Source organism: Diuraphis noxia, unplaced genomic scaffold, assembly GCF_037042655.1.
Source record: "Diuraphis noxia isolate RWA-SAM2 unplaced genomic scaffold, SU_Dnox_SAM2 contig0005, whole genome shotgun sequence".
Taxonomy (NCBI): domain Eukaryota; kingdom Metazoa; phylum Arthropoda; class Insecta; order Hemiptera; family Aphididae; genus Diuraphis; species Diuraphis noxia.
Window position 1 is genome coordinate 21,190,281 of NW_028301715.1, and position 14,797 is coordinate 21,205,077.

Consider the following 14,797-nt stretch of genomic DNA (forward strand, 5'->3'; position numbering starts at 1 on the left):
CACATATATCCAATATAGGTATTATACAAATTTAGTGTATTTATTAATATGTATTTTAGTATTTATGTTTAGAAAGAATAATATTGCCCCAAAACATACGCGTGTTAACATCATAGCATCAAGTCAATTTTTCCAATTTTTTTTAGTAACATAAATATTAAAAATATTTTAACAATAAATTCCAAATTAAAATACCAAATTGTATAAAAAAATTTAAATTACATTTTTGGCAATTTTTTAGAGCATATTTGTATGGTTTCGAGTGCATTTAAATCAAGGCCCTATTCATAACTATATTATATGGACGACGATAGAACGAATACACATAGAGCCAGCTAGGCCCGTCATTAGATGTTTTTCGCAATAAAGCGAAAATATTAACACGTCACTTTTCTTCACCGATATTTGTTGAATTTTGTGGCCTTTGATTTACCTAAAATTGTGTGCCACCCTAGAGCACCTTGCTTGTGCCCTATAGCGATGGACCTATACATGTATATCGATGTAACATGATGGTGTTATAATTTATAAACATTTAACGTAAGCAAAAGTTTTTTATAATATCTCAAAATGTAGACCGCAGTAAATTAAATGCAATATAAATTATTATTAAAAGGCACAATTAACAATATATATTATATATTATTTTTTAACATCTTTGGTATTTCATCAAATATCTGTGTTTTCGAGAACAACGAAATAAAAACGATAGGTACTTAACACAACTTTCATGATGAAAAAAAAATTAATAACGTCTTAATATACATAACAATTTTATAGGTACTTAACTAAAAAGATTATAATATTTAATACACTGTTTGTTACATATAATTATTTATCTCATAAATTAATCGTCAAATTCGTCAAAATGAGATAACACTTGATTGTTTCCTGTAGTTGTTTCGTCAAACAGTTTTTTTAGTAATTCGTTTGGTTTGTGCTGGAAATTATAATTAAATAATATTATTACTAAATATATTATTACAAACAAGAAAACAAGAACATCAGACACATAAAAAACACACGTGTAAATACCAACCTTTTTTAATGTTATGTCTGAGAAATTAAAATTATGAAAAAATGACTGGATTTTAATCTGATGAAAGGATTTAAGTCGGTATTGCTGATTCGTTTCCAAAAGCTTTAACACCATATCAGTGGCGCCTTTACTGACATTTTCCAACATGATATTGATTTCATCGTGTGACTTCGGCGGATACTGAAAACAAAACATCAATTTATGAACATCCGTTATTTCGCCCGTAATAAAATAATGAATTGCATGACTATCCACATAACAGTCATAATATAATACTCGGCCTTGTTTAATGGGATTAAAAAAAAAAAAAAAACATTAAACCGAACAAAATTATATAATACGCTTATTTAAGCACTTTTAGACCACTTTTATGTGTAGGGTTTTAGTATATTATTATGTACAACCTAAAATATGTTAATTAAAACGGGAAAAACTATTAAAACGGAATATGTATATAGTCTGTCTGAGGAAATGTCGAATTCCGTTAGATAAATGAAAAACAAAAAATTAATAACACTTATAACATAATATTATAAGAAATATACGCGTAAGAAATGAATATTAAAAATCGTAAAAAAATCAATAAAATTCAATCATCTTTATAATTTCATATAATTTTATATTTAGCAATATAGATACAAATAGCAATACACACGAGCGCGTGCGCACACACATATAAAATATAAATATTATTATTATATACGTTTATAAATCTGCCGGATGTCTTTTCTATATGGTTATCAATTTATCATTTTAATCCTTAAGACATGTCTATAATGTAATGAAAAACTTTGACGACCATCCTGTGTAGTAAATCATTATGCAACTTTTTCAAATTAGAATATTAATCAAAGCAACGGATATGTAAATAATTTTGAATATTATTAGGTATATATTTTTCTCTCGAAATGAATGTGTTATCTAAAGTTTACATCACCATCCTATCTTATATGCAAATAAAATTCTTATCATCGTACAAATGTCGAAAACTTTATTTTACATTTTTACGTAATAATATATACAGTTGAGCCATAAGTTTTGAACAAAGTTTATTTTTCAACTTTCTAAAAAAAAAACACAACCCTCAGTTTTCAAAAGTATTGATTTTTATTTTTTTCCGCTTCAAATAAAATATAATGCATATAATATTTTATATATATATATATTAATTTATCAACCACGAATCAAAATTCGTTAATAGCTGCACTCGTCTATAAATATATCAATACAGCGAAGCTTTGTAATGCGTGCAAAGATATTATGATATAAAAAAAAAAAAAATGTACAAAGATGTTTCATCGCACACGATAAATTTAGATAAAAAAAATGTATAGATGAGCTTTAAGTTTTGAATATATTTCACACAGTATAAAACGTATAAGTTTAAATTCTTAAGCAATATAAATGTATCAATAACGCGGGAAACGAGTTTATATATAACCTATATATGTATATATTTATTGAATAACACATTATTCTTAGTGTTTATGTAATAATTATGTTCCAACAAAAATGAGCTTCGGATAAAAATGTACAACTGCAGCAGTGCTGCAGGTTTGAAACATAAAAGTTCTATTGCTTATTATTATTATTGTTATTATTTTGAGGTAATATTTTATTATCACAGGATAAAATATGTTTATTCTGACAACCATATTAGGCAGATGCGTTACATCTGGGACAGGCGTAGGTACATCATATACGATTCGAGAGTATAGTGATGTAGTGTTCAGTATGCAAACGAGTAGAACAATCTGCGTGCAACAATTTTCGATAATAAATATAATAATATACCCATAATTGATGTAAACGAATGCTTTAAAAATAGATTTGAAAACGAATTGCAGGTTAGTTAAAATTAATTTCGAAACAAGTACCTGCAGGTATAATTATATATTCCTACACTCGTCGTTTTTATAGCGTCTAACAGAAGACAAAAAAAAAAAAAAAAATGACGCCATCGATGCTAGGGAAATAAAGATGATCCGAAAACAGAGACTATACCTATTTAATATATTATAATATATTATATACGAAGTTGAATGATTGATTTTTTCTGACTTTGAGTAAATGATGGGTTATCAGTCATAGTAATTGCGTTGTTTTTGTATTCCACGTGAAAAAAAGGACCGTGTCTATCATAGTTTCAAGGTTGAAGTCGAATTTCGAGCAAGACGTACACTGCAGACTGTGTACGCGAACACTCACACACGCGATGGCGATGATGATGGTACAAACGGCTCGATTACGATCTCACGTACAACCTTCGAAAATTATATAATAACAAGACAACAATTTTACACATATATTATACATAATATAATATAGCAAAAGAACAAAGCGAAATATGAAAAATAATAATAATTATGGTTTTATGATGGTGCGTAATGACATTGATTAAACCGCGTGTCCCAAAAAACTGGGTACACTTTATCACTCATTACCCTGTGCAAATATCTTTCAATTCTGTTTGCGGGACATTAAACTATAGAATGATCAATAAAAAATTCCTACATGACTTCAAATTTTTTTAATTCATGTATTTTACGCACACGCAACAAAGCTTCATTTTTTTAAAGTGGCTACCGCCATTTTAAAATACATCATTTTTGGATTGATCGATTTTTCCATGACATTTTAATGAATCAACCTATTTTGTTGTATAAAATCATATGAATTGACTAAATTGGAGCTATAGGTACAATTTAAAAATCTTATTAAATTTGAATTTTTAATTGTTCGTATAATTGCATCATATGCCATTAAATACACTTATAAGTCAGTATTCGTTGACCATACAAAGGTTTATTTGACTAATATGCTATCACTTTTTTCCCATCCAATGGTTTTTTTTTTTTGTTATGATTTCTAGAGCTCTGCTTTATAATTATTATGTTATATTTTATTTTATTGTTTTACTACTAAAATTTAATAATTTAATTTTTTTTCTTTTAATCCAAGATGGCTATTTTATAAATAAGTATTTAAAAACAATTTTGGCGTATAAAACTTTTAATTTGGTTACATCATTGGTTTTTGAACAATTTTCAAAGTTTGTTAAAATTTTAGTAAACGTTCACTAGTGACTGTCGACATTGATATTGGTGAATATTGGTAATTCCGATATTATTTAATCTAATTTAGGAATAACGGAATGGTCGCAATTCAAAAATAGTATCTTATACTATCTATAGTACCTATGCTGCAGTTAAAGGTATTGTACAAATTGATAATTTTGATAAAATGTTTTGTTACATATACTATCTACTATCTAGTACCTACCTATATGCAGTATAAAGTATTGTACAAGTTGATAATTTCGATAAAATGTTTTATTACCTTACCCAACTACTCTTATTATATCTAGATAAAAAATTATACCTACAAAAAAGTGTAGCTGTGGAAATGTTGCGATTTTATGTAGTACATTTTGTCATGACAGTTAGTAATGATGTAATAAATAATAATATAAAATAATCATAATTTAAATACCGTATAATAATACAAATATAATAATAATTTTTTGATTTAATTAAACATAATATGTCGTTTCTATTTTATGATATATGATATATTCTATATAATACTATAATACTATAATATTATATGTGCGAATACGAACCTACCTATGTCAACATTAACCAAAACTTTGCTGTGTATGTCAACATTGACCAAAATTCTAACGTAAATGTCAGTATTATTTTAATTTTTCAACATTCGCCAATTTATTAGGTGTATGTTAACACATTCGCCTGATGACTGTCAACATTCACCAATTGCGGACATTAACAGAAAAACATATATAATTATACTACGTGTGACGGTATAATTATACCTACGTACTTATATTATCATTATTAACATATTACGACTAGCATTATCGTAACGCGATGAAATAATAATAATTAGTATTTATATCATAACTCGAGTACCTATGATGGTTTTGAAAATTCACAAAATTAAAAAGTAAAAACTCAGGCATTATGCACTATAAGCATATTATGCATATTATGCATATTTTTTTTGACAAATTCACACAATCGAACGACATTTTGAGAGGTAAACTTTGAACAATCACAATATCTAATAATTTTATGATGCGGCTAAATGAATCGCATAAACTAGTAACATTAATAATAATTGTTTCTGAGGGGTGCAGTTTTAATCAGTGCTGAAAATTATACGACACCTCTCCGAAGATTCCAGGGACTAACCTAATAACCTAATCTATAACCCCACAAGTATTCTGCCTCGAGAATACTTAAGGGATGATAATAAGGCGTTGACCACACTTCAAACATTTGACGTATATATACTGACTACACTCAAATCTCAATTCAACTACCCCCAAACCGCCACAAATAATCAGTTATTTCTTTCAGATTTTGTATGTATTGCAGCGATGCCTTAGATTACTCGATTAAGCGTAAACCATATGGGAAATCCGACGCTGATTATAATATAAAAATAATTATGCGTTTGTCTGAAAATCTAAACCTGATATGAATAAATGATGAGAATCGTACAATACGAACACAAAAGGCGCGCGGACTATATTTTGTTATTTTTTGTTTGAACAGTACACAAAGAAAAAGTATATTAATATAATATAATGTATATTTGAATACAAATAATTGAATAGGATGGTATTAAATTATATTGTACTGCAAGTGATCCTAGAAAAAACCATATATACATTTGTTTTTTTTTTATCCTGAAGCAGAATATTACCCAAGTATTGAAGTATTTCGATTAAAACAAATAAAATTTCGGACAAGTAATTTATTAGGTATATGTAAGTATTATAGGTATATTTACAATTTAGATGAGAGTAGTAATGGACCAATATTTTTCAGTCAACCCTATTGTATCACTCCACTACACCACATCAAAAATTAAATATCTACTTATACCTTACTCGTAAGCTAATCGTCCGAAATTCGATTTGCATACATCGGAGTAGGTACTGCTTGAAGTGCTGTTCTGCTGTAGTAAGCAATTACAAATGCGCAATGCCATTAAAAACGTTATTTGAAAAGAAAAAAATTAGGTTTTACGTTAAATGAACCATCCTGTATATATATAACATATATATGCATCTGTTGCGGACAGATCAGATTTTTTAGTCACTAAAATGTTAGAGTTGGGTGCAAGTATAACAGTAATTTATTTAAAAACTCGAAGGTACCGCCAATGACGGCGTAGGGGTAATAAAAAGCGGCGCTAATTACCACTATACCTATATATTATAATATTATATTATAATTACGCACGAATTATATGCTCATACGTTTTTCGTTTACCTGCAAGGTTCACACGCACCGCACAAATTGCACACGAAATTAGCATATTATACAAAGATGAAAGGCAGTGGTCGGGATGAGCAGTACCAACACATAATTTGTAAATAGGTAAATCACTATATATATATATGTAAGGGAAATACTAAACAGAGCGCTAGAAATGTATACGATTTGCGTTTAACGGAAAAATGTAATTTGTCCGCTATTCCAATAATAACCCTCTTATAATATCGTATCAAGCATCATTAAATCAAAATTTTTTTTTTACGTCTTATTATCGTACGATGATATGATGGCCTATCAACTTAAAATAAAAGCATGACGAACAACTCACAATTCTTTTCTAATCACTTCACTGGTCACATCCGGTTCCTGCAGTGACCTGCAGCAGATATCTGCAGTACCGCAACTGCAGATGACAGCAATGTTAATTTTTTTTTTTTAATTTTATATAAAAAATACAATATGGTGACATAATTATACATATATGAGATACACGGAATAGTAGCCTATCACCGACTAAAACTGCGAGAAAATAAACTGATGATAATCGATATAATAAGCGAATAGGGACACTACCACGGAAAATAAGTTAAGAGAAATTAAGCTCTCTGTTGAACTTTGGCCGAAATACACTGACCTAAACAGAAAAAATGAGGTAATTCTTAATCGACTTAGAATAGGCCACACAAAATTCACACATGGACACCTTATGACAAAGACAAATCCACCTCTATGCCTATCATGCAATAAAAACTACTCTATCAAACACATCATCGTCCACTGCCCAAACTTCAATGAAATTAGGAAAGACTTCAACATCTCTGATAACCTGTGCGAAGCAATTATGATCCATTTTCTAACTATTATAACATAATTTTATGTCTAAAAGAAAATTGAATTGTACATTAACACATAATAATGTAAACATGTAATAATAATTTTGTTAAAGCTAATAACTTATGTAGTTGATGCTCAACCAATAATAATAATAATAAAAAAATTGGCGAATATAAGCAAAGAAGAACATTAACAAAAAAAAATTGTCAAAAATTTAGCGTACTACCTACGTTAAAAAAAAAAAAGTTAACGGTAGCAAGAGGTTCTATTTTTCCGGGTAAGCAACGTTGGCGTATACTATACCTACAAAAACAAACAGTACCGTGACCACTGGAGGACTCTTAAGTTATGAGGACACATATTATTTATACCATGTAAGCTACTATACATATATACAGCTAGGAATGCTAAGTACTTGAGTACACATATGTATCATGATTATTTATATTCCTACGCCAAACAAGCCCCACACTTGTCGGCGCTATATACACTGGCACAGCCCACTGCGGCGGAGTCATTAAATATTTTTGTTTTGTTTTTTTATCAATATCGATCCAACGTGTAATATTCGTGTATACGAAGGCCACGAGCCCCGTATAGAATATGTAGCACTATTTTAGGCCAGCCGATTTAAAAAGTGGGCCACATCGCAATTGTATCAGATTTTAAATACCTATATACACGAATAATGTACGCGGAGATGGCGCCGACTAAATGACGCCACCCGGTTACGTGCGGAGATTTCTTTCGCAGGGTATATCAGTGTTTTTAAACATACTTAGGAAACTCAATACAAGAAAATAACTTCCCAAAACCTGCAACAGGTATCAATATAAAATAACACTCGTCTCATAATGCGAACATGACTCTAGATTAAAATATAATTATGAAATACTTCGATTAATTCTTCTATCGACACCCAATATTTCCGAAAGGAAAAATCGAAAAAATATGCAATTTCAAATCATGAACTAAGATACTATATGAGTCGATATGATGAACTAACCTAGTACATAATAAATGATTCTGATCAAAAAATTGTCAACTAATAACTATTTGATTGTGATAACTCTGCATGGGACGCTTGCATGGCATACCCGAACCCCCCTCCCCCCACCTGCACATGACCATGCGTTGTGCATACACCCCGTTATTGAGTCTGGAAAGCCATTTGTTCCTCATCCGAGTAACCGCAGAATTTCAGGGCGCTTAATAATATTTAATTTTTAATATTACTAAAAGAAGCTCGCAAAAAAAAAATAAAAATAAACATCACGCTGTACAAAACATTATATGCCACGATGACGATGTATAAATATACATTGTACAGCGTCATACACATTAAGTTTAATTTAATTAAAACTCATATATATATATTAAATATTTTATAAGCTTGAGTGTTTCTCATGTGCTGTACACACACACACCCACATTGGGCGCCGCTGGTTTATGTGTGTATATAGTTTTTCTTGTATTTTCGTAGTCATTTTTCATTTGACGCCATAAATCATTTCGCCGTATACTTGGTGTATATATATATATATATATATATTCGGCGCACTAGGCGGCCGCAAACAGCAACGATCTCGAGTCGTGGAACGGTGACGGGGTGGGTAGGAGGAGAGCGGGCGGCGTTTTGTTATTCAAGATAAAATAAAAAAATAAACTTTTTTCCGCCCCAAACAACTCATCCCGTTATTCGGCGCTGAGATTTATAAAAACAACGATATGCGAGTACTATACAATATATATACAAGTAGACTTAGGCGCGCCTACTGTATGTAACGCACACACACACACACATATACATATATATATATACCACGAGGGGGCTGTTGACCCAGCTCGGTATAGTTGATATATATATATATATTTTTTTTTTTTCCTTTCTTTCTTTCATTCTTTCTTTTCTCCCCTCTCTCAACCATTTCCCTCATCGTTCCTTCCTTCCGCAGCTCCATTTCGAGGACATAACGAGGTCAATCCTGTCAAAGAACTCGACTCATGTGTGTGTGAGCGCGCTCGCTCGCGAGTGCCTATATTTAATAATATGCATATATATACATATATATAAATAAATAATAATTGCATTATAAAAAACATAACGGCATATTCTCTGAGCGTGCGCGCACACACACACACACACATCAGCCATTTAAAACCATTTTCGCGTGTCCTAACCTACCTACATAATATTATTAGGTATAATATATAGATATAATACATACAATGCGCGCACAACAGTAATACCACCAGCGGCAGGACTCGAACTCCGGCACGATCGGTGGTGTGGAATAGTATGCACAATAGCTGCTCTGGCCTGGCGACGGCGGTACCTTCCTTATCGTATCTTATCATTATTGTGGCGATATTATTATAATATTATTATGATGATGACGATGGCCGGAGTGAGAAAATGAAAAAATAAAGGCGCCTGCGTGTACCTAGTATATAATACACCTAGTTATTATTATTATTATTATTGCAACGACGACGACGACTTTGACCGAGCAGACCCGGTTTCCTTTCCTTTGACACACATTTCGCACGCGGGCCCGATTGTACAGTATAATAATAGTAATAATAATAATAATAATAATAATAATAATGACGTGCAGTGCGAGCAAAACAAAGCGACCGCGGAGGTGAATATTATATATTTGCAAACACGAAAAACCGGAATTCGCGATAACAGTTTTTGATTTTTTTTTTTTTTGCTTAACTTCGATCAAAATATAAGATTATATATATATATATATATAGGCGAGACACCCTAGTTACGACGCCAAAACGTGGCGCCACTATATGTATATGTACTATATACATTTATTAGTCGTCTCCGAGCACTTTGAATTTTTCTCCTATATAGAGACATAATATACATATAAGTATACTACTGTGTGCTAAAATATTATAATATATTAAAAAACAGTAAATTATATGTCTTTCAATTTGCGAGCAGAACTGAGCGACGTTTATATATATATATTGGTCGAACAACGGCGTTGTATCGCCTTCAGAGGTGACCTACAGGTCATATAATACCATTGTGCAGATGGGCTGGCGGTATCCGTATAATAATCACAATCCGTGTCTTCCCACGTCGCCGAAACCCAATTTGCCGACACCCCAGCCATCACAATCAGCCTTAGTGTTCAAATTTCTAAGAACTCGAAATTTTTAGATAACTTCCATAGTATTGGCGGATAACAGAACTCTGTATGGGATGGTAATAATGGGAGTATACCTCCAACTCACCTTTCACACGCACAATCATCATACTGCACATTAATAGATAATTTTTCGAGCCAAAATTTAAAAATGACAAAAGTATTGAAGGAGAACTAATAGCTACGACATTTACAATGTCAAAAGTTACAACCGACTGTACTTATACACGTCATAGAATAATATAATTTTAATGAAACACATTTCAAAAAATATAATCTACGCGTGTTTAAGGAGATTTGTTGAGGTCTCCCTGGCACGGCCGCTGCTCACCTCATCATCCCGATGATAGATGCGCTAGAGGCGCGTGATATACAATTTGATATTAAACAAATTTTCTTGTTATACCAGTTTGGTGTCTCTAAATGCGTAAACTGCATGCTTATTCTCAAAATGTAAAAACATGTGTTGTATATATAACAAAATTATAAATATTAAAATAACATTCGAAGCAGAAGTCTGCAATCAAGCCGAGTCATCAAAATTGCTACCACTACATAAGGCGACGTCTGCGGCGGGAACGAGGCTTTTTGTTTTGTTTCGCTTATTATTGTCATAGTCAACGAGCAGTATTTTTAAATTTCATTTGATTATTTGTTTTTTTGATATATTCCATTATATTTAATTCCTTTTTTTTTTTTAAAACCAAGTGTCACTGTTTTTCTTTACTCCTTTTTTTTAGAATATTTTATCTTACGAGTGGACACGGAGACGTTGTGGTGAATAACACTTTTAAAAACAGGTAGTAAGACACTGCAGTAGTTATGTTCTCGTCCAGCACTCGTTATCGTGGTCAGTCGAGAAAGAGTAAAACTTTGTCTAGGTTTAAGATATCTCACCCTCGAACATCCAGTACTCGTTATCGTGGTCAGTTGTTCGGGAGTTAAGAACCTTACTACCTTATAGAGTTGTATAGTGTAAATCCTGTTGGACTTCTATTTAATTATCTTTTGCGCAGCACTCGTTATCGTGGTCACCAAAATAACTTAAATAAAACTCATACAGCAGGTGTCGATAATTTACTTGTTCTGAGAATTGGAAACTGAAAATATATCTGTTATATACGTCAAGCCTTTGCGTGGCGTATACGACACATGTCAGCGACACACACGCCCTTAAGCAACACCCGCACCCATCCGGTCGTCTGTCGTCTGTGAGCCGCGACTGTTATTTGCTTTAATATTTACCAGTTGTTGTTGCTGTCATTCGTCTCACGATATAATAATATAGGACTTGTATAAAGTGAGTGTGTGTGTGTTTCATATATATACGAGTCGAATACGGCGGCGACGACAAAAACAGCGGCGGCGACCGCCGATACGAATCTGACAGCAAAAGGAAAAAGGGAAATAGTATTTTATACACTCTTATGACAGCGGATAATGTTTCGCCCACAACGTATATACTTTACTTACAAAAGCGGACTATAGCTGTATGTATATAGAATTTTAAATCTTGTTTACAACGTTAACGTGCGTTACAGTGTCATACACACGACATCCTTGGAGGGACGGGGGGGAGGGGGAGAAAGAAATACCTAATACCGATCGAATAATATATATTTATTTATATAAATAATAATAACAACAATAGTAATGATTTATAAAATATAGTGCAGTATATAAGTGTTAAAGACGAAAAAAAACACTTGCGTTCAAGTGTAGCAGCTGTATATATAAGTATATGATATATATATGAACGCACAAAAGACTGTGCAACATCATATACATACATATATATATACGTTTATAGAAACGAGTGGCTGTGTGAGGGGCGCGTCACTGTGCGCCATACAGAGTGAGTATTTCGAAGATTTAAAATCATTTTTAATGCTTTTTCAGTGTAAATCTGTCAGACTTAAATACATTATCTATTTACTCGGAGAGGGTTGAATTTGTGTCCCGTTAAATCCTCCGGATATACCCTGTAACTCATATGACGTTATGAGACTACAACTTATAATACGGTCTTGGTGTGGTTTTTTATTCAATTCTAACCGGTGTAACGGGGCACGTAGTGGCGTCTCTTTTTTCCACCATCTAATAATAATAATAATATACTGGCGACCAAAATATGCATCAGTGTGGTAAGGTCTGGGTAAATTGTGGTCGCCGTACATAAAAACCGAACGCAGTCGTCTCAATAAGCGTTAAGTATTATACATTATTATATTAATATATTTTACATTTCACATATTATTACTATTATTATCGTAGTCGTTTGAAGAGGAAAAAACCACTTGGCGTACAGTTAACGCGCACTGTTAATACGAAGTGCAATATATTATGATAATATAATATAATATATAAGTACTATACCCATTGCCCGTAATAATAATAATAATAATATTATTATAATGGCCATCGGAGAGAGGACCGTTATTATTATTATTTTTTTCTTTACAACCATCATCATCATCGATACCTGTAATATTAAAGTCGCGAGCGCTGCTCATCGTTAAAGTCATGGTATCGATGGAAAAAAAAACCGAGATATTAACGGAAAACGTTTTTAAATATTCGGGGAACGCGCGCAGCGTAAATACCTATTACCTACTCTTAGGTATATAATGATCGTTATGATACTATATATATCGAACACACGTATCGCAGACGCATATTAAAATATTATATTATGCACTTGTGTATCGTATTACGAACTTATATTTTTATTAACGTCGAACGGTGCAGAGGCGTTTCAACCTATATAACGTAATAGACCTACCTACCTAACCTACACACGTGGCAGCGCGAAACGTATATATATATACATAATAGGTAATAACATTATAAAATATGCCTCGTAAATCGTCCAATACGGCAATACGTGTATGACCACAAAAACGCGAATTTATGCATCGTAAGATAATATTCTAATCTTATACATGCATACGCTGCAGCGGGCATATACCTGCAGTAGCTGCAGTTGCTCTCCAAAACAACCTTTTTATACCGATTCCACCCCCCCCCCAAAAAAAAAAAACCTATCTAGAGCAAAATGCACCGGTTTCCCTCAACCAAATCGGTGGTCTCCAACCGAATGTACCAGTAGTCGCCCACATATGTTAATATATACATACACGATTACAATATATAGCCCGTAAAATAGGGGAAGGTACAAATGATAAATAAGATATAAAATAAAGTATAATAGTACCTATTATGGAATGAATGCCACATGATTACAATATTTATTACTTTATTAATTATTGTATTCATTCAGCGTTAGAATTTTTTTTTAATTTTTTTATACCGTTTTGCATTACCTAATTGTAAAAATAATATTATATATTATTTATTATTTTTATGTATTTACCTCGCCTATTTTACGAACTTTATATTGAAATCTAGTATTTATATATACATGTGAGGGCAACTGGTCAATACCCCATTGCAGCAACTGAACTTGTGAAAACGATGAGATCCCTAATCCCGCGCACGATTGTACGTATCCAGTTATACCTATAATCTCCCCCCCCCCCCCCCCCCCCCGAAATTAATTTCAATATAAGCCACTGTACGAATCTATGGCTAAGTATAACTCATTTCTATATTAAATACTCGCACCATTATGTGATATTACATTATTATTATATTATATTGGTAGATATTATTAGTATATGTGTTGTCTTCGTCTAACAAAATATGTAAAACAGTGGAAAATGTTTTGCGCGGAAAAAAACCGAAACATAACTAAAAAAAGGAAATTTCCTTCACATAAAAAGGAGAATTTTGGCTGTGTAATATCGTTTTTATTTTTTCGATATCGGAACTGCAATAAAAGTTTTAATAAAAGTTTGAAAAATAAAGGATTTTGAAACGATAAGAACTTTTTTCGTATAAGTGATATCAAAACATAAAATAATAATAATAAATAAAAACGATATCTCGCAGATTATGTTCTCAAATAGATGTATTTTATATCAATTCGGAGTCCTAGCTATCACCATGGAATATATTAAATCTATTCTGTGCTATCACTACAGCTTAAGTGCAGGTTCTAAACTGCGCAAAATGGTTTTTGGTATGTTGTCAAATGTATAAGACGGAGACAAGGACAAGGACAACACATGCGGATGAAGCGTCTTCTTAAGTCGTAAAAAATTATGGTCTAACCGTTTAACGTGATAACACAGCGACACGACTAAACAGTAAATAGCAGAGAACGATAAAACGCTCAAAAATGATAACAGCCCGCGTATATTGGAGTGCAGTATAGATGAACAGTCGTGAATTGTAGAACGGCATACATAATATTTTTTACAGTCTGTGATAATATTTTCATAAGCCATTATCACGATGACAAGACGCTGCAGTTGTTTTCTGGCAAAATCCAGACTTTATATCGAAACTGTACGTGACCTAAAGTAATCATAGACATATTATTA

The 14,797-nt window shown here is 32.0% G+C and overlaps 1 protein-coding gene across 2 annotated transcripts in view; it reads right to left on the reverse strand.

Annotated features, from left to right (window-relative positions):
* Positions 1 to 726: 726 nt before the first annotated feature.
* LOC107162015 (serine/threonine-protein kinase S6KL-like) overlaps positions 727 to 14,797 on the reverse strand; it is a 66,619-nt gene continuing 52,548 nt past the window's right edge. For both annotated transcript variants that reach the window (XM_089229325.1, XM_089229324.1), the window contains exons 8-9: positions 1,040 to 1,219; positions 727 to 940 (exon numbers count right to left, since the gene is read on the reverse strand). In XM_089229325.1, coding sequence (XP_089085451.1) covers positions 848 to 940; positions 1,040 to 1,219 — 273 coding nt within the window. In that variant the 3' untranslated portion in view covers positions 727 to 847. The remainder of the gene's footprint in view (positions 941 to 1,039; positions 1,220 to 14,797) is intronic.